Source organism: Passer domesticus, chromosome Z (genome assembly GCF_036417665.1).
Source record: "Passer domesticus isolate bPasDom1 chromosome Z, bPasDom1.hap1, whole genome shotgun sequence".
NCBI classification, from domain to species: Eukaryota; Metazoa; Chordata; class Aves; order Passeriformes; family Passeridae; genus Passer; species Passer domesticus.
In genome coordinates, this window is record NC_087512.1 from 78,089,061 (window position 1) to 78,110,330 (window position 21,270).

The window sequence follows — 21,270 nt, forward strand, 5'->3', positions numbered from 1 at the left end:
AATACACTCTTGGCTGGAAATTAGAAACCCCAGACCCCAGTGCCTTCAGTTCCATTGTGCCATATGGGGAGCACTAATGAGCAGGGTACAAAAGCCAAGCTGCTTGGCTCTGGTGTCTGTTTTCCTCGCCTGGGCCAGCCCACTTGCCCCTTGTGTTTGTGGAGAAGAGCACTGAGGGGCTGGGCTGTGTTGGGGAGGTGAGTGACTTGGCTCATGTCCCGCCAGTACAGGAACCAAGTGGCAAAACCACATTTCTGTTCTGAATTTTTGCCCCATCCCGTCTCACCTCTCTCTTAAAACTAGTTTTGTGCAGCAGATTAAGTCTCACACTTAGCAAGTCCTACTCAGACCATCCAGTTGTCAGATTCTCATATATATATATATATATTTAGTGTCTTTCTGAGTTCTGTAGGGATTAATAACTTGCCATGAAAGTAATTCAGAAGATCAGAAGAACCCATCCTAGCCTTGCTTGGAGCAAGAGCATTTAATGTTTGAGAGCCTTTCTCATTAGGGAAGTTCTTTATCCTCAGACTCTGTTGCCTATGCTCTGTGTCATGTACTGCCTCACAGCTAACCCAAAGGAAAGAGGGACAAAAAAGGCCAGGACTGTAATTTGTATGACAGTCTTAAGTTTGTAATTCAATAAGATTGTGGCATTTTATTTGCAATCTGCTTTTATTTCAAAAGTTTGAAGTTTGAAAGTATCCTTCAGGCATTCGGATGGCCTCTTAATGTATTTTTTTTTAGCAGAACAAGTATATATGTGGACCCCAGGACAGAAAGAAAGAGAAGAAACATTATTTGTGAGAAAAGAAGCAGTCATCAGCACTTAGGTAGCTTGAATCAGTAAAGCCCTATCAGAAGCAGACAGATAGGTGCCACTATCTGTGGCTCTCCTTTCACACTTCTTCTAAAATCCATGGTGTGCCTTTATTCTGCAGTAGTCTTAGAGTGAGATGGCTAATAGGTATTAAAATTCAATAACCACGTTTTTTGGGGGTTTTGGATTTTTTGTTCATTTGTTTTGCCTTTTTTCCACCCCCATTTTTGAGAAGTCATAATAATGGGGAATAAGTTGAGTTGATACCAGTACATCCATTGTTTGGACCCATTTAATCTCATTTATGTGAGAAGTTCTGTGAATCCTTGTTTTCTTGAACTGGGAAAAAAACCAAACCCAACCATGTTTCTGGCAGCAGTGAGTATCATCTCTTCCATGAGCTTTAAGAATAATATGGTTTACATTTTTTTTTTTATTGTAGAAGATTTTGCAAGCTGTGATAGATTTAGTGTGGTATTGGTGTCTGTATTCAGGAACATAAATAAATATCTACTGTATGGGTGCTAGCCATCCTATTTTCCATGACAGGGAGATGTCTGAAAAGTTTGGAAGATAATGTACAAAGCATGTATAGAAGACCTCGATTTGTGACATCAGATCTGAAACTCACTTCAGGCTCAAACAGTCTTTCAGGTATCTGGATAAGGACATTTTTGGAAGAAAATGAGTTTGTGTCCTCTCAGTTTAGATTGTTTTTATTATTGATTTGTACTGAATCTTCAACAGTAAAGTTTTTCCTGAAAATACTTTACATTTTGATATACATTTCCGTATTAGTCAAGGGAAATATTTACTGCAAGAATGGAATCACAGGCATCAGGTAACCTATCTCTTATGTCTTTAACTGTTGAGTTTCAGAATGGAACAAACAGCCCAAAACTGGATGTATGGAGATATTGATAATTAAAGCTGTAACCAGTGATACAGTTTTATCATTAATTTGTTCACAAGAAAATACGAACCCCAAAGTATGTATATTACATAGAGTTGCAACCCAACCCATGCAGTTCTATCAAAACTTGGTTGTATTGAATAAAAAGAAAAAAAATAGTGAAAAAAGAAATGGTATTTCAGTTTAGTTTATGTTGTTACCAGGTCAGAGAAGTAAATCCAAAAACAGTCCTCAGAGGACCAAGAATTCCAATAGCTTGGTTGGAATTTAGTAATTGAAAAAGATCCATGAGTTGAGTAGGTCTACCTGACTGTAGTTGATAGTTGAATTTATTCTCTGAATTCTTAATTAATTATGGGGTTTCCTTTCATAAATGGAAGGTGAGGCTGGCTTCCTCCAGTTGGAATAGCCTTCAGGTTTCCAGTTTCTCAAAATGTATCAGTTTTTGCATTACTCCTACGATTTTCTTTGTTTAGTCCTCATTTTTGCTGTTGTGATCTTACATTACATAAAAAGTGTTTTAAGAAGAAAAAATCGGGGGGGGAAAAAAAGCCCAAAACCCCAAATCCAAAGATGAGAGCTGCATCTCCACTGAACATGGGCTGAACCTGGCCAGGAGCCCAGGCAGCAGGGCTGGAAGGTCCTCAGCACAGCTGTAGGCACTGGTATAAAACCCAGGCTTCTCCAGCAGGGAAAAATGCCTGAGGTGTTACTCATGGGAATTTAAAAAACTTGTCTTATCTGTAATTACATGCCGGCAAATTTCATTTCCGTGGTGTTAATTTCTGGAAGGGTGGGGAAGGCTGGAAAAACCTCGAGGACCACGGAGTCTGACGCTGCTTGTGTTCACCCACTAAACCCGTGCCCCCAAGGTACACATCCACGCATCTTTAAAACACCTCCAGGCAGGGTGACTCAACCACTTCCCTGCTCCATGCTTGGGGGCAGGAAATTTTCTCTTCAGCTCCACCTTTTTTGCTGAGTTAAAATGAGTGCAGCCTGCAGTTGTAGGGACGGAGAGGGCTCTGATCATCCGACCAGAGGCAGGGCTGGAGACGCCTTTGCTTCACATGCAGTGTTACTAATGCTGAGCTGGAAGCTCGTGGGGTGTTGTGTGGTCTGACTGACCTTTTTAGTTGTGGTTGTGCATGTGCAGATCCTTAACTTGTAGAAGCTCTGCTGACTCCATCTCAAAATATAACGGATGGGTAGTCAAACCACAGAAGCTCAATTTTGAGGTCAGTGCCTTGGGCTTCACAATTAATTTTGTATTTTGAAGCTTTAAAACCAAACTTAAACATAATGATTTGTACTACTTTGGCTGCTGCCAAATTCTGTAATTGCTGTTGTTCAACAAGCACAATTATCTTTTGTTTTGGATTTTTAAAAACCTCAAAATCTAATGCAACTGTGTCTCAGATGTTCTCAGGCATTTATGAGTGTAGAGAAGGATGCTGTAGATGATTTGAGACCACCTTGTGTCTTTAAAACGGTGGTTTTGAGAATCTCTGTTGCCCAGTGTTTTGAAAGCTTTTTGCTCCTAAGAAAAATGAGAATACCTCCATATTTAAGAAGACGTTGTAAATGCAAATTAGCCAGACAATGGCATTTTAATAATGTTTTGTGAGGTTAGCATTGCATTAGTAAGGGTATTTTAGAAGTCACATATTATTTATACACAATGTGGTCTCAAGAGATTGCTTGTGAATATGTTCAAGGGCTTCTGGGATTTATGGATTCATTTAATGGTGGTTTTGTTTGGTTGCTTTGGGTTTTTATTCCCACACTTCTGCTGCTGAGTTACTAGATTTGGTAACTCCTGTCTCACTCCACCTCCATTCCCCTCTAAATTTTTTTTACTGAAAATGTGAAGGGTTATGGAATGAGTTAGCTTAGCTGACCATGGATGGAGATGTGTGAACCTTGCTTTGTCCCGTGGCTTAGGGATGTGTCTTGACAGTGTTTTAACACCTGCACTTGAAAGTGCTCTTTGCTCTTTTCACCAGGTGAGTCTCTCCTGGTGTCATGTCCCATGCGGACAAAAAAGAAGGAAGATGCACATTGTGTTACAGTTTATTTTGATATATGAGCTGAAACTGGCAGTGTGTGTTTTGAGCCCTTATGCAATGGCAGGATTTTAAAGAAGAGCATGGAAATGCTCTCAGCAGGTGATGGGTGGTGAAAACATCACACTGAAGTCCACTCAGCTGTACCTGATGTTTGTTCCTCACTGGAAGCAGTAGGAAAAACCTCTTCTTGGGCTTGGTTTTGCCTTTGTGGTGCAGACCCTGTTGAGATTCGAGCTGGAACCCATTAGAGAATCTCCATCAGTTTTGTAACCAGCAGCTATTAATGATATCTCTCAACACAGTGGTTGGTTTAACCTTGTGTAGACATCCTTGAGGATGCATTCTCCAAGCAGCAGTGCGTGCTGGAGATGAGTGAGGATGGTGGTGGTTTTCACCCTCTTGGAGTTGCCAGGATTGTCCTTTCTTTTCATATCTTCAGCGCTGGTCTCCCTTCTGGTTTTCTATTTCGTAAGCTGGCCTGAAGTTTTCCAAAAGAGACAGAGCTTGGAGCGCTTTGTGGTGATGTTTCTAAAGGGTCTGAAGTTTTCGGGGGGCTGAGGAGGGGGAGGGCTGAAGGGGGGGGAAGAGTGAGATTTTTGTGTGCCCGCGTTGTTTTTCATCTCCTCCACACAATGGAGCTTTCAGAGAACCTCTCTTAAAAGGCATAGCTACAGCCTTTGTGCGAAGGGTGTGTCTGCTGGCAGGGTTTGCTGATGCAGACAGGCTGGGTGGTGATTAACAAAGGTCATTAGACTTTGGAATCTGGCAGGGCAGTGGGGTGGTGTGTCTTCTGCGCCAAGCAGGAGAGCTCCCCAGGGACAGGCCCGGCTGGAGCCTTCCCCGCCTGCTGTCCCCCCTCACTCCCCCGCGCCTCCTCCTCCTCCTCCTCCTCCTCCTCCTCCTCCTCCTCCTCCTCCTCCTCCTCCTGCTCCTGCGAGGCTCTCAGCTGCGTGTAGGACAGCTTGGACCAGCGTCTTGGCGCTGTGAATGCAGCGCTTGTGGAGAGAACAGCCACATTTTGTCACCCATGGGGCAGGGGAACCCAACCCCGAGGAGGTGGTTTGGGGAAGGCCAAGCCTTCTGCTGAAGGAGAAGGAGGGTGCAGCTTTGAGGAGGGCGCAAGGGGGAGGAGAGCAGAGGCACGATTTGGAGGGCAGGCCATGCAGGAGAAAGGGAGATGTGGTTCTGGGAGGGGATGGTGACTTTTAAAGCATCACCTAAGGAGGAGGAGTTAAAAAAAAAAGGGAGGGGGGAATAAAAAAAGAAAAAAAAAGAAAAAAGGCTGGTGTGCTTGAGCTGAAGCTAAGTGAGGCCATGTTGTGCACAGGCAAGAAGCTCTGAGGCTCTGAGTGCAGGAGTTGTCTGAGCTAAAATGGCTGCTCCCAAAGCTCAGAGGACTAGGGCAGCTTAGTGAGTCTTAAAGCTTCAGTGACGCAGGGGCTCATATCTCTTGAAAGTGTGATAAACACATTCAGTGGAGCTGTGGCTTGTTTGGCTGAGATGAAAGGACTAAGCTTGGGGGATGGGTAGTGAAAACTGGATGATCTGCTTTTCTGTGAAGTGCTCTAAATGCAGGAGTCGTCTGCTCCATGGAAAAATTTGTTTTCAGGTCTAATGGACTGTGCTAAAGGAGACGTGGGGTGGGGCTTCACTCACTGCTGTAATTTGATCCAGAGCAGATAGCAACCTCTTCCACACAATTTGGTCTGGTGCTTGCACATAAAAGCTTGAGTATCTCGATTATTGTAACTTTGTTAGCTGAAAAGAAGCTGGTGCAGCGTTCATTTTCTTTATTGGTGGTGAGAGGGAGTGGGGGGAGAGAGAGGACACGGTGCAGCCTGCAAAGTAATGTAGGTAAATATGAGGAGAGCCTCTGTGCTCCGGAATTTGACTAGCTAGAAGTTTATTTTAGCAGGCTATCAGAAGAAGCATTCTCTCATCTAAAATCCTGGTGCAGTACCCTCTCTCGTTTCTGTGCCTTAATGTTTTGGAGCTTGCTCCTCACTTTGTAGGTTGCTTCCTTCTTACTCCACATACAACAGACACATGGGATTTAAATTGCTGTGGGCTGCCGTTGTGTCTTGGACCTCTGAAACATTCCCTTTGTCATCCTTTTCCAGCAGATGGAATCTTAAAGAGGCAATTGCTGTGTTAGCAGAGGAAGGTAGCTCTTGTGCCTAAGCTCTGCACAGGGTAGGAGGGTCCAAGTCTTTTGTTTGGCTTGTGCTTTGTGTCTCCTGTCCTTCATGGCAGTGCAACCCCTCTGTCGCAGGATTAATTGTCACAACTGAACCTCTGTTCTTTCACTGTGTCTTATGTTGCTTTGTACTTGAAGGTATGCAGGGCTTTTGGATAAATCAAGGAAGTCATAATGGCTCTTGAGTCTTTGTAACTCATGTTTCCATTGTACTGGTTCAATATGGTTATTCCCGTTGCTGTCCTTTTCTTCCTCCGGCTGTCTCCATCCCCCAGACTGCCAAGGCACAAAGGTCTCCTCCCCAGAATGGGCTGAAATAAAACTGTAAACATTTTAACAAAGACTGGAGGAGCCCTTAAAAGCTTGGTGGAGGTAGGGCAGAGCACAGTATCCTGCGCTGGGTTTGTGTAAGTGTATCTGACCTTGCTGTTAGGTCTGGGTTTTCCGTGTCGGGACAGACACTATGTTGTAAGACAGATTTCTCCCTGTGAAAACTTTGGATCCATGGCAGTGAATGAGGCAGGAATTGGCAGCTTCCAGGAAGGTTAGAGTGTGTCTCCTGAAGGCAGAAGTCTTGTGATTGTGAATCCCACTGTATGGCTGGGAGTAATGTGCCATCTCTCTGCACATGGGCTGTGGTCTTTGAACAAGACCAAATTCTGAAAAACAGCCCGATGTAATGGAAAAGCCAAGGGGACAAAGTCCTCTGGATCAGTAGTCACTTGTCAGAGAGTTGACTGTTCACAGAGTTGAGTCAGCAGCTTGTGGGCTACCTAGATAGGACTTCTTGTGGATCTGAGTAGACGCTTCTTGATAGGGTAAGGAGAGGTTGAGTTCCACGCCGCTGTGTTTGTGGAATCTCTGCAAGTGACTGAGTCATCAAAAGCTTGGTGTTACCTTGGTGTTTCCAGGATTTGTTCCAAAAGTGCTGCTGCAAACTCATATCGTTCTTCTTCTCTCCTTCTCCTGTGTTTCTCTCGCAGGTTTTTCTAATGTAAAAGATCATCCCGAACCATGGAGGTCCTGCAGTGTGATGGCTGCGATTTTCGAGCTCCATCCTACGAAGACCTGAAAGCCCACATTCAGGATGTTCACACTGCTTTCCTGCAGCCAACTGATGTCTCTGAGGAGAGTCCTACCCAGCCAAGGTCTGGTTCCATCAACGCCAGCAACCAGACCGAGGTTGAATTTTCTTCTGTAAAGGATGAATTCGCAATTGCAGATGACATAGCAGGTAAATCTCAACTCCAAGATTGATCTCAGCTCTTAAGGTCTCAGCTCTTATGCCCTATTTTATGTCTTATTTCAGTGTGTTTTAGTTTCTGCCTTTATTATGGCTTAAAAATCTGCATTATCTTTGTGGCTGTGTCAGCAAAGCAGATATCTAGCATCAGCCATACTGGCTCTGACCATGGCGCTTGTTTTTGGTTTTGGTTTTGTTTTTTTTTCCTGCAAATGCAAGAATGGAGGATGGTTTTATTTCCCAGCTTCTTTTCATTGGGTTCTTCATACAGATTTTTCATTTTCAGCTTTTCATGGTTGTTCTTCACTATGATGAACCACCTCAAAATTACAACTTTTGTTAGTTTTCAAACTGAAACTAGTTTTATTTTTCCCCCCCAAGAAGGTAATTTTGGAAACTATCCACCCAAAACTGTGCACCACAGTCATTTATAAATAGAAATTATGCATAATGGTCACTTTTCTGACCATTGCCAGGTCTGTAGATATTACCAGAAGTAAGTGAGGGAATGCTCTAATGGTTGTTGTCAGTTCAGGGTGTGGTTACATTCTTAAGCATACAGGGTGGGTGAAGGAAAAGCCTTTTTATTTTATTTACAAATTTACATATACACCTTAATTCTCATTTTAGGGCAAAATGCAACAAGTCAGATGGGGACTGGAAGTTACTATAGCCAGAGCCAGACTTTCTATGGCCAGCATATGGCTCCAAACCCTAAACCAACCAGCAAGTTTTTCCAGTGCAAGTTCTGTGTGCGTTACTTCCGTTCCAAAAACCTCCTCATAGAGCACACACGGAAGGTTCATGGAGCGCAGGCTGGGGGGAGCTCAGTGGGGCCACCAGCTTCTAGTTCCCTAAATTACAACATCATGATGCATGAAGGGTTTGGTAAAGTTTTCAGTTGCCAGTTCTGCACCTACAAGTCACCCAGGCGTGCGAGGATTATTAAGCACCAGAAAATGTATCACAAAAACAACCTGAAAGAGAGTTCAGCTCCTGCTGCTGCTGCTGCTGCTGCTGCTGCTGTGTCTGAATCAACGTCTGCTTCTGTGCCAGTGCAGGAACCCTGCAAGGAGCTGCCGGCAGAGGTGGTGGAGCGGAGCATTTTGGAGTCGATGGTCAAGCCCCTGACCAAGTCTAGGGGCAACTTTTGCTGTGAGTGGTGCAGCTACCAGACACCTCGGAGGGAGCGCTGGTGTGACCACATGATGAAGAAGCACCGCAGCATGGTGAAAATCCTGTCGAGCCTGAGGCAGCAGCAGGATGGAACCAGCGCACCTGAGGTGCAGAGTAAGAGTGCCCAGAGTGCCTCTCCAAACTCGAATTACATGTCCATGAACACAACAGGACGTGAGATGTCGAGTGCTAATGTCTCAAACTTCAGGGGATCTATGGGCAATTCACTTATCAGGCCCAACTCTTCTACATCTTCAAAGTTTTCTTCTGTGTCTTACCCTCAAATGAAGCCTAAGTCACCTCACAACTCGGGCATGGTTAATTTGTCTGACAGATCCCGCTATGGAATTGCTGATATGACGAATTCTTCTGCTGACCTGGAAACAAGCAGTATGCTAAATGACTCCAGCTCAGATGAAGAGCTAAATGAAATGGACAGCGAGAATGGCTTAAACTCCATGGATCACCAGACCTCAGGAATGTCTGCAGAGCAGCTGATGGGATCTGATGGCAACAAACTATTGGAAACAAAGGGAATTCCCTTCAGAAGATACATGAACAGGTTCCAGTGTCCTTTCTGCCCCTTCCTGACGATGCACCGCCGAAGTATTTCCCGTCACATCGAGAACATCCACCTGTCTGGGAAGACGGCCGTGTACAAGTGCGACGAGTGCCCCTTCACCTGCAAGAGCTCTCTGAAGCTCGGCGCCCACAAGCAGTGCCACACAGGAACAGCATCCGACTGGGACACCATGAACTCCCAGGCTGAGAGCATTGCGTCGTCCCTGAACGACAGCGCGGTGTCCTACGAGAGCGGGAATATCAACGGCAGGAAGTCAGCTGGGATGATGGAACCCGTGCAGCCGCCGCCGCCGCAGCCGCAGCCGCAGCCGCAGCAGCAGCAGCAGCAGCAGCAATCCCCCCAGCCCCATTCACAGCATCCATACAAGTGCACGTTGTGCAACTATTCCACCACCACTTTGAAAGGCCTCAGAGTTCATCAGCAGCACAAGCATTCCTTCTGTGACAACTTGCCAAAATATGATGGGCCGCCGTCGAACGCGCCGCAGGAGAGCGAGGCAGATGCTCACCCCTCTGCCAGCACGGTGAAGAAGAGCCAGACCTCCATCCTTGGGCTGTCGTCTAAAAATAACTTTGTTGCAAAAGCCCCAAGGAAGGTCTCAAATGACTTCCCTTTAGATCTCTCTCCCGTGAAAAAGAGAACTAGAATTGACGAAATAGCGAGCAACCTGCAGAGCAAGATCAGCCAAAACAAACAGCAGGAGGATGCTGTGATTAACGTAGAGGATGACGAGGAAGAGGAGGAGGACAATGAGGTGGAGATAGAGGTGGAGTTAGACAGAGAGGAAGAGCAAACAGAGCCAATGATAGAGGTTTCCAGTTCTTACGCACCCCAGCAAATGTGGGGCAGAGAGGCTAATGATTCCCAGAAGGAGGCGAGCTTCAGGAGCATGCAGCACGACTACAATTCCACCAACGGGGCGGAGATTGAGCTCACTCTGTCTGAGGATGAGGAGGACTACTACTCTGCTGTCAGCATGAAGGACCATCAGAGCCCTAATGCCTCTGTTCTGGGCAGCCAGTCCAACATGTACGGTACCGACCAGAACAACGAGAATTCAGAGTTCAGTGACTCTGGCAGGCTTTACTATTGTAAACACTGTGATTTCAGCAACAAATCTGCCAGGAGTGTTAGCACCCACTACCAGCGAATGCATCCCTACATCAAATTCAGCTTTAGGTACATCCTGGATCCCAATGATCACAGTGCAGTGTACCGGTGCCTCGAGTGCTACATTGACTACACAAATTTTGAGGACCTGCAGCAGCATTATGGGGAGCATCATCCTGAAGCTATGAATGTACTGAACTTTGATCATTCTGATCTGATCTACCGCTGCCGCTTCTGCTCTTACACGAGCCCAAATGTTAGAAGCCTGATGCCGCATTACCAAAGAATGCATCCCACAGTGAAAATTAACAATGCAATGATATTTTCAAGCTACGTTGTTGAGCAGCAAGAAGGGCTGAACACAGAGTCTCAGACACTCAGAGAGATCTTGAATTCTGCTCCAAAAACTATGGCAACCTCCACCCCCGTGGCTCGTGGGACTGGTGTGCCAGCTGGTTTTAACAAAAGTGCCACCAAGAGTTTCAGTCCTGAATGTGAAAATCAGAAGGAACCTTCAGTCAACACTGTGGTTGTTTATGACTGTGACGTGTGTTCATTTGCAAGCCCTAACATGCATTCAGTTTTGGTGCACTACCAGAAGAAGCACCCCGAAGAAAAGGCCTCATATTTCAGAATCCAGAAGACCATGCGCGTAGTCTCTGTTGACAGGGGCTCTGCCCTCGCCCAAATGTCGTTTGAGCTGGGCGCTCCCATCTCCCCGAAACTCTCCAACTTGGCCTCTCAGCCTCCAGCACCCCCACCACCACCCCCAGACCTCTCCACTGAGCTCTACTACTGCAAACACTGCTCCTACAGCAACCGCTCCGTCGTGGGCGTGCTCGTCCACTACCAGAAGAGGCACCCGGAGATCAAGGTCACGGCCAAGTACATCAGGCAGGCCCCGCCGACCGCAGCCATGATGAGGGCAGGGGAGCTGCCCCCCGGCATCCAGAGGCCGCCGGTGTCCATGCAGCAGCTGGGCCGCGGCGGGGCTGAGAGCTCGGTGAGCCCGCCGGAGAACGAGATGTTCTTCTGCCAGCACTGCGACTACGGGAACCGGACGGTCAAGGGCGTGCTCATCCACTACCAGAAGAAGCACCGCGACTTCAAGGCCAACGCGGACGTGATCAGGCAGCACACGGCCACCATCAGGAGCCTCTGCGACCGCGGGCAGAAGAAGTCGGCCGGCAGCCTGCCCGCCCACGCCTCCGGCAGCGAGCGCGACAAGTCCAAGCTGAGAGCCCTCAAGTGCAGGCAGTGCAGCTACACCTCCCCTTACTTCTATGCACTGAGGAAGCACATCAAGAAGGACCACCCCAATCTGAAGGCCACGGTGACATCCATACTGAGGTGGGCGTTTCTGGACGGCTTGATAGAAGCTGGTTATCACTGTGAATGGTGCATTTATTCACACACAGAGCCGAGTGGCTTGCTTGTGCATTACCAAAGGAGGCATCCCGAGCATTATGTTGATTATACCTACATGGCAACCAAGCTCTGGGCAGGTCCCGATCCTTCCCCTCCTGCCCTAGTGATGCCAACAGAGATGAAGACCTATAAATGCAGAGACTGCATTTTTGAAGCATCTTCTATTTGGGATATTACCAATCACTACCAAGCATTTCACCCTTGGGCCATGAATGGGGATGAATCTGTGTTGTTAGATATCATTAAGGAGAAAGATACTGCTGAGAAAACCATGCCACAGCCTGATGAAGGTGGGGTCAGGATGGAATCTGAAGACCAGATAGCAGCACCACAGATGGATCAGGATGCAGAGTGTGCAGAGGATCCCAGCCTTTCCCATGAAAAAACTGTGCAGCTGGCTTCCGCAAACCCTGCCATCTCCTCCACTCCATACCAGTGTACAGTGTGCCAGTCTGAGTACAACAACCTGCATGGACTCCTGACACACTATGGCAAAAAGCATCCTGGCATGAAAGTGAAGGCAGCAGACTTTGCTCAGGACATAGACATTAACCCGGGGGCTGTGTACAAGTGCAGGCACTGCCCCTACATTAACACACGTATTCATGGCGTCCTCACACACTACCAGAAGCGGCACCCGTCAGTAAAAGTCACTGCTGAAGACTTTGTGCATGACGTGGAGCAGTCGACTGACATAGCTCAGAACGACGTGGAAGAGACAAGCAGGATTTTCAAGCAGGGCTATGGTGCTTACCGCTGCAAACTCTGCCCCTACACCCACGGAACCCTTGAGAAGCTGAAAATCCACTATGAGAAGTACCACAATCAACCCGAGTTCGATGTTTTTGCCCAGTCACCACCGAAGGTGTCTGCCTCAGTGGAGCCAGACATGGTGACGGAAATCAAGGCCTCCCCAGAAATTGCTGCTGAGGATGTTGGAGAGGTGTCCATGCCGGCGCCTCATTTCTCTAGTTCTCACTTAGTGTCTCACACAGTTTTCCGGTGTCAGCTCTGTAAATATTTCTGCTCCACCCGGAAGGGGATAGCAAGACACTACCGCATCAAACACAACAACGTCCGGGCGCAGCCGGAGGGCAAGAACAACCTCTTCAAGTGTGCTCTGTGCTCCTACACCAACCCCATCCGCAAAGGGCTCGCGGCACACTACCAGAAAAGACATGACATTGATGCTTACTACACTCACTGCCTGGCAGCCTCCAGGACAGTAAGCGACAAACCCAATAAAGTGATCATTCCATCTCCTCCCAAGGACGACACTCCTCAGCTCAGCGAGGAGCTGAGGAGGGCTGTGGAGAAGAAGAAGTGCTCGCTCTGCTCCTTCCAGTCCTTCAGCAAGAAGGGCATCGTGTCCCACTACATGAAGCGTCACCCTGGTGTTTTCCCTAAGAAGCAGCACGCCAGCAAACTGGGGGGATATTTCACTGCCGTGTATGCTGATGAGCACGAAAAACCAGCGCCAGCCGAGGAGAGGAACGACTTTGAAAAGCCTGAGGTGGAGGCTGAGGCTCAGGAAATCGAGTGGCTTCCCTTCAGGTGCATCAAATGCTTCAAGCTGTCCTTCAGCACGGCAGAGCTGCTGTGCATGCATTACACTGACCACCACAGCAAGGATCTGAAGAGGGACTTTTCCATACTTGGAAGTGGCACCCGCTCTCAGAGCCCTGTCTACCAGTGCAAGCACTGTGATACGAAATTGCATAGCACGGCAGAGCTGACTGCACACTTGAATGGTCACAATGAGGAATTCCAGAAGCGTGCCAAACGTCAGGAGAGGAGGAAGCAGCTTTTGAGCAAGCAGAAATATGCAGATGGTGCTTTTGCAGATTTCAAACAAGAGAGGGTAAGGATTTGTGTGTCTGGTCTCTTTCTCTGCCCCCTGCTCCCCACCAGGGAGCCCACCAATGCCCACTTGCATGTTCTCTTTGACAGCCAAGTGACCACAGGCTAATGAATGACTCAGAGTGCCAGTGAGCTCCATAAGTCAATTACACATCCTGCTTTAATTTCCTCATCCATCCTCCCTTAGGTTCTGTAGGAAACCTTGTTCCTTCCTACCGCTTCCTTCAGTATTTTCTCTATCTTCTTTCCTCCCTCCCACACTTCTGGAGGGCCATCTGTGTCTGACAGTCGCTTGTTCTTTTGTGGCAAGGCTGCCATGTACTTTGTCACAGATTCTCTACAAAATGTCCCATCCCCTTCTTCCATGTCCCTCTGAATAACACATCAGTTTTCTTCTCAACCTTCTCTCTCTCAGTCCTTTCTCTCATTCAGCACTCAGGATTAGCATGACACGGATCTGCCTGGTGACAGGAGCTTTGGGCAGGTGCCTCACAAGGAGAGGAACAAATTGTTTCTCCCTTTCTTGCCCACTTACCCCCTTCCTTCTGCTTCAGTTTGAAAAAAAATGCACTTGCGCAGGAAAAGCTTTGCACAGAAGTTGGGGAAGTTCTGGGGTCCTGGAGGAGGAGGAGGCACAGGTTTCAGGCCAAACCAGAATGGTCTTCTAGAGGACCACTGTTAGCCATAAACTGAATGTTTCCTCTGCACAGATGTCTTGTCCACTTACTTTGTAGGAATTAACGATCTCAGCAGAAACTGAGCTTGCAGTTCTGCAGGACTGGACATCAAGTGTAGCATCAGGTCTAAAGTCTGGCCTGTGCTCAGGTGACAAAACCTGCTTCAGTGGTTTATGCTTGTGTGCTCAAACAGGCCTTTGGACACTTGGAAGACGTTTCAAAACTCAAGGAGAGGAAGGTGGTTGGCTACAAGTGCAAGTTTTGCGTGGAAGTCCATCCAACACTTCGTGCCATCTGTAATCACCTCCGCAAGCATGTCCAGTACGGGAATGTCTCTTCTGTGTCGGCCACTGTGAAGGTAAGAATTCCTGAAAGGTGACTGAAAGTGGCTGAAACTACTTGCATTGTTTAAAATAAAGGCCTCGTTGATAACCTGTGGAGGGCTCTTGTGAGGCTGAATGGGTTTTGAACTGGGCATTCCGGTTCAGCGTGATGTTTTAATCCAACACTAAGTTTCTGAAGTGCATTTGGTTCATTTCAAGATGTTTTAACTTTTTCTCACTCTCGATCCAGGGGCACGAAGACTCTTTAATTCTCACTTCTTCTCAGCCACAAAGGAGTTTGTGTCGTTGATGACCATAAGATGGTTTATGAGTGGGAAACTTTATCTCAGCTACTTTATGGGCTACATTTCTACTTAAGCTCAAAAAGAGTTGTTTGTTTCCTTTTTTTTTTTTTCTGTATGTATATGATTTTTATTTTAGGAAGAGGAAGTGTGCACAAACAAATGTGTGAAGCTGCTTGTGGTGCACCTTTCCACATGGAATTTGCACGCTGGCTCCAAACAAAACATTCAGTGGCCAGCTGAGCCAGTGATCCCCTCCAGGTGAATAGGTGCAAACACGTTGTTCCTTTCTCCCTGTGGAAAGGGGTGCCTCCTATGACATCTCCAAGGACACGTGGTGTTCCAAAGTCTGGTTTCCAGGATATTTTTTGGCAGGGGAAGTGAAAGTGAAGCAAGGCTATGGGAGCTAGCTCTTGTCAGAGGCTCCTGCTGCATGAGTGACAGGCCTTTTTTGGTGACATAATCTGCTTTTTGTGATGAAACCCTGTCCTCCACAGCCTAACTCTCCCCACCTAAGAGAGCTTTCATTGCACTACCACTGACCTTTCCTTACCTCCTCACCTGGCACTCCTGACAGATTCAGATGCTTCCCTCCTGAGAGTCCTTTCCCTCTCCTCCTCACTTCTCAAGTGATGCTTGTGTAGGGTCAGTGCTTTCTTTTGAGTAAATAAAATCTTGCATCAGGGAACAAAAGCTGATGAAAGGCACAGCCTAAAGAATGTGCTGGAAATGCCTCTTACAGGTTACTTAAGTAGCTGCACAAATGCATGCTCTGGTTAGAAATGGGAAAGGAAGGTTATGAAAGAGAGTTAAAAAAAGGACTTTTTCTGTTTGCTCTATATATTTGGAGGGTTCTAGGGTCTTAGTCTACCAGCTTGTTTCTTGAGAGTTTGATGCTGATGGACAAAGTCTACTGAAGAGTAGACAGCTGGAGTAGTCTGCAGGGTAGCTAAAGCAAAATAAACTAAAATTAACTTATCTGTAACTTACTAATTATTCTCTGATCAAGTTTAGAAGATTCACACCAAGACCATGTCTTGGAAAGATAGGTTTCTTGGGTTTTTGCATGATCTGACACAAACTTGCTCAAGGAGTGAGACTTTTTTTTCATTTTAACATATGCATGCATGTATATAATAGATGTGATTACGTTTTTCTCTCCCAAGAATAGGTCATTTTTTTTCAGAAAGCCATTGATGTGGAGCTTGTTTAGGGACATGTTTAGAGAAATAATGCAGTGGGAAGCCTGGACATTCTGGTGAACACAGGGGAAAGACTGAGGGGCAGAAGGGAGAGAGAATTGATGGCTTTGGGGGGATATGTCTTTTTTAGCAGGAAGCTGAAGATCCTTCAAATACAACTTTGATGGAGGGTTTTGAGGGAGCCAAAGACCCTGGCATTGTGGAATTTAAAGAAGCTGAATATGGAGCATCCCTGGAAGATGAAGCCAGGCCTGGGGGCTACCACTGCAGCCAGTGTGACCGGGTTTTGATGTCTATGCAGGGTCTGCGATCCCACGAGAGGAGTCACTTGGCTCTGGCCATGTTTGCCCGGGAAGACAAGTACAGCTGCCAGTATTGCTCCTTTGTCTCTGCTTTCAGGCACAAGTAAGTCGTGGCTTCTTTTTTTTTTTTTTTTTGGGCTTATTTTTTTTCCCTTTTTTAAATTTTTTCCCCCTTTTTTTTGGGTTTCCTAAAGAATCGCCAGCTAGCGGTGCTGGTTTGTGGGCTGGCACTGAGGGAGAGCTCGCCTGGCTTGGTGCTGAGCCACACTTTTCTCAGCATGTGGTGTTTATGCATATTTTCCACTCTGCAAAGCCTTTGGCCTTTATGGTGGGCTGTTTGTAAAAGATTGCACCTCTGTGTGTTCTTGAATTTGTGTTTCCCCTCTTTTTGCATGTTGGGGAGAAGCATGCAAGCCACAGAATAAGGATTATTTCAGAATGCAAACAGTGCAGCCCACCACTTATGCCCACTTTTGTCAAATGCATGAGAATTAACAAGCCAAGAAAAGTTAATCTTACATATTTAAGAAACTTTTGTTGCATATAGCTACTTTATTTGTACTTACTACAGTTTTTTGTGGACTGAGTTTCCATTTCTAATGTTTAAACAGCGCCATAAATTTACCTTAAATCAGACTTTCTTTTTCTTAATTATGGCATGCAATTTCAGTCAAATATTTCAAATTCATAACAGTGTGCTGAATGAGTGACTCCCTCATCCTGCCTTCCTTGTCTGATATATGATAATCATTAATAGTCACATTTCTTATCATCTGTTTCCCTGAGATTTGACTTAGCTTTAAGTTTGTTAGTTTTAAAAATTATTTTAATAATAAAAAATATATATGTCCCCCCCAAAAAATGGGGTATGTGATACATTTTCCAATGGTGCCCTGGACCTGATTCACAGGTCTGTGCTTCCTCTTAATTTCTGGGGGTAGAGCTGCTTGTTCACTGTTTTAACAAAAGGAGACAGATCCAGGTGCTCATTTGATGCAGCACCCTTAAATTTGGTGGTGATGTCACTGTTTTGCCATCAAATGCAGGTGGAAGAGAAGACATTTTTCAGTTCCTTGTGTTAAAAAGCAAAGTTTCTGCTGGTGTCACAGCATTGCAAATTCATGCCACAGCTGGAAAGGTCCAGAGGATTGAGCAGCCAAGGGTAGGAGAGGGATTTGGGGGAAGGATGCACTGCTGGGTGTATCCCACCCTGCTCTGGCAAGGCTGGCAACTGAGGGGAGCCCCTGCAGCCTTGTTGTTTGCCTGGTAAACGTGCTTCAACAATCAGACTTTTGTTGGGTTTGGTGTCTAGTCACTCTTTTTTCCTGCTGAGGGTAAGTCATGTCCCAGAAGCTGCAGGATGGTTGCATCAAAAAGTGGTGGATGGCAGGGAAGAGCTCACCACCTAACTTGATAATAGGTGTGGTCTCTCTTGTGGAAGTTGTTTGCTTCTTTTATTTTTGCTTCTGATGCAATTATTCCCCTGGGAGATTAAGTCGGCGAAGGAGACCAAGCCAAATGTTTAAACAGCCCACTATTCTCCCAAATCTGACCAAAACTTTAAAACCTCCTTTTGGAAGAGTGCAGCTGGCAAACTGTGTGGTTGTGAACACAGTTTTAATTACTGCCATGTTGAATACCTTAAGGTATATATATTTATAATAGCTTAATATGTATTACATACCTCTTTGGCAGTCTGCTTTAATTGTTAAGTAATCTCATTCCCTGGAGGCTATTTAAAACAAGTTTTGTTCTATGAAGTATTCACTGTGAGTCTTCAAAGCCTTACTCATTTAGGAGATGTTTTCTCCCATTTCTCTGGAAAAGCTCTGCATTTTGTCTTGTCCCAAGCTCCATCCTGGACTTCTGCTAAGTTGGATTTGTATGAAGTGACCCTGAGAGGAGATACAAGTTCATTTTCTATTTTTTTTTTTTGCTGTTATCAGATGTTTGAATACACAGGCTTCAGTGTTAGCTCTCGTAAACAGGGATTTTCTGTCTCAGGCTCCTGTCAGTGTGGGACTGAAGATCACGTGGAATCTTGTGTAGTGTGACAGGGCTGGAACAACTGCTATTTGAGCTACATGTTGATGCTCTGTAAAAGAGCAGGACAATTTAGGACAAATAAAAAGAACTACGCCTGAAATACATCTAGGGCTGAGGTGGGGGTGGAGGGCAGTTTTGGCAAATTGCAACTCCTGCAGTGTCTCTGCCCCGTTGTTGTTCCATCACTGCATGGGATGACTCAAGCTAAGACCGGATCACAAAGCATAAATGTGTCCAAGGTAGAGGCTGTGCTGGAAATATTTACAGCTTGGGCTCAGACTACCTGCCTGCCACCCAGAGACAGTGAATTCATGTCTGTCAGCCACAGCACAGGAACTGCAGAGCTCTGCAGGATTCACTCAGTTAGAATGAATTTGATCTTCTGTTAGAAAATGTGGGAAGCGTCCTTTTTTCTCCTCCAAACTTTACTGAGCTGGTAGGACAAATTGTGTCGAGAGCAGTTTTTGATCACTTCACAGTATTCAGGCTCTTGGTACTTCCATTTTCCCTGAAGAAAGTAGAGGGCTGGTCTTTGCCACCCCTTCTTCTCCTGCTGAGCTTCATGTAGAATCTCCTACACTGCTGCTTCTGAAACTCTGCTGCCTTTTAATCCTGGAACTCATCAACTGTAGCCTGCTGGCACCCTCCCCAGAGCAGGATCTCTAATCTGCTTTTGCTGCTGTAACCAAAAGAAGGCTTCCTCAGAAAAGCTGGTCAACAAAAGTTTTTTTTTTTTTTTTTTTTTTACTCTTGATCACCAGGACAAGAGGGGACATATATATTTTCACAAAAATGTTTGGCGGGAGAAAAATTGTGTAATGATAATTCAATAAGAAAAATAATTTCTTGCCTGTTTCATGTTTCTTCAGCTGGTCCTCTCAGTCTGGTTCATGCAGAACTTAATTTACACTAATCTTGCCCTATAAGTTTATTTAGGTGACCTGCTCTCTGTTTATACAGATTTGGTGTCAGCTCTGCTCCTTTCCTTAACACTAGATTCGTGCAGGCAGACCTGTTGAATTTGTTGCAGAGAGAGTGTGAGAAAGGACCCTTACTTGCTCTGCTGTTGCTGTAAAGTGCTTTGCTTTGCCTCTGAAGGCACAGCTGAAACAATTGACCCTTTTCTGTCTTATTTTTTTGTCTCTCCTCAAGCCTGGACCGCCACATGCAGACCCACCACGGGCACCACAAGCCGTTCCGCTGCAAGCTCTGCCCCTTCAAGTCCTCCTACAACAGCCGCCTGAAAACCCATATCCTCAAGGCTCACGCTGGTAAGTCCTTCCCTCTCAGTCTTGCAGCTGAAATGGCCCAGTGTGTTCTTGTGGCTGATGGCAGATGCTGGGTTGAGCCACGTGTTTTGTCACCAGAACTGGGTAAGGTTCTCCCAAAGGCCGCGTTTGCGGCTGGGCAGCCGATGGAATCTGTTGGGCTAAGTGGGGGCTTGGGTAATGGGAAAGGCAAGGATTTAAAGTGATGTGTACTTCAAGAACTTTTTTCTTCTCCTTTGTCTCACATGAATGGTATTTTTTTCCTTATCTCTGCTTTTCTCCAAGTGGATTTCATCACTTATACCATAGATGCCATAACGAAATTGGCAGTGAGCATTGCTCTGCTCTTTGCATTTTTGTTTGTGCTTTAGGTGACTCTGGGGAAAAGACTGTGAACAGCACCTTGGTTTTTGGTAGAGTCTTATGCTGGCTTTCCTTTTCCTTTTAAAACCAAACCCTGCAAAAACTGGGAGTCAGGTGTGTGTGCAACAGACTGAGAATGTCAAAATTCGTGTTACCAAACGTGGAGATTTGTCTTGCAAATCTCTGTATTTCAGTATGGAATCCATACCAGCAAGCAAGCAAGACATGCTTCTGAGGAACGGGAATTGGGAAGGTGATGTGTCACACAGAGTAGGTCACCTGAAATTGTTACACCTGTGATTATTAAAAAGATGAGGATTTCCTCATCTTTATTCCTTGGCCATAGAGTCTTGGCACCGTCACACACATCCTGCATCGAAAGGTTATCTTTTGGTTTGCAATCCAAACATGCACTCTGGTGCAAATAATAGGATAGTGACCAGTCTGTAAACCTGAAAACCAACCCAGCTGTTTAAAAGTTGTGAGTTAAAACTCCTTGAACAGGAGTTTCTGATAAAAAGGACCCACAAGTATGTTCGTTTTTTTTTTTTATTTGCTTACTCAAAGTCATATACACTGGGGTGGAGGAGGAAGGTGGAAAAATGGGGAGAAAAGGCATAAGAAATTTGTAGCTGTCTGCTGAACAAAAAAAAAATATTGTTGCCATTGATCCAAAGGAATTTTTCATCTGCAGAAACATAGGAGGGTCTTGGTTACTTTGTTTCCTGGTTTTTTGGGGTTTTTTTTGGATTTCACAGAGCTTGTGCCAGTTTCTGTACTTGGATGGATAAAATAGACTAGCTCAACTTTTGCCACCTTCCTTTTGTATAGGAGGACCATGGCATTCTCTTCCTCCTAGGAAATCCAACTACAGCAGTTCCAGTTCACAGAATCCCACATCCTGTATGGAGGAGCCATGGTTCTTTATTTTCACCAGCCATTAAGTAATGTTTTCTTCATGCTATTACACAGCTGGGCTCCTTGCTTGAACCTGCCAGATTTTTAGACCCAAAGTTACCATGCAACTAATATTTACTTCACACTTCTCTTCATGTAATTCGTTGATTTATTTATTAGGAATTCATGCTTCTGAGCTTTGTTTAGTGGACAGACACCCCTTGAAGGGCCATGTTTTGCATTCTACACGAACACAATTTCATGGTTGCCTAGATAATGCTTGCACAGTGGCTTGGGTAATAGGGTTTCCAAAGGCTTATAGATGTTTCTGCCTCAGTCCCATTTCCACCAAATGGATGGTCACGTCACAGAAAAGATGCTTGTATGTTTTTCAGTCAGAACTTTGCTTTGGTGTGTTTTGAGTCAGTCATTCAGAAATATGTATTACTGAACAAACACGTCTGACTTCCTCAGACTCCCCAGTTTTT

The 21,270-nt window shown here is 45.7% G+C and overlaps 1 protein-coding gene across 8 annotated transcripts in view; it reads left to right on the forward strand.

Annotated features, from left to right (window-relative positions):
• ZNF462 (zinc finger protein 462) overlaps nucleotides 1–21,270 on the forward strand; it is a 90,850-nt gene that overhangs the window by 32,708 nt on the left and 36,872 nt on the right. For 6 of the 8 annotated variants that reach the window (XM_064405699.1, XM_064405702.1, XM_064405696.1 and 3 more), the window contains exons 2-6: nucleotides 6,986–7,236; nucleotides 7,876–13,403; nucleotides 14,273–14,437; nucleotides 16,037–16,311; nucleotides 19,407–19,525. In XM_064405699.1, coding sequence (XP_064261769.1) covers nucleotides 7,017–7,236; nucleotides 7,876–13,403; nucleotides 14,273–14,437; nucleotides 16,037–16,311; nucleotides 19,407–19,525 — 6,307 coding nt within the window. In that variant the 5' untranslated portion in view covers nucleotides 6,986–7,016. The remainder of the gene's footprint in view (nucleotides 1–6,985; nucleotides 7,237–7,875; nucleotides 13,404–14,272; nucleotides 14,438–16,036; nucleotides 16,312–19,406; nucleotides 19,526–21,270) is intronic. The other 2 variants (XM_064405703.1, XM_064405701.1) reach the window with 2 other exon arrangements.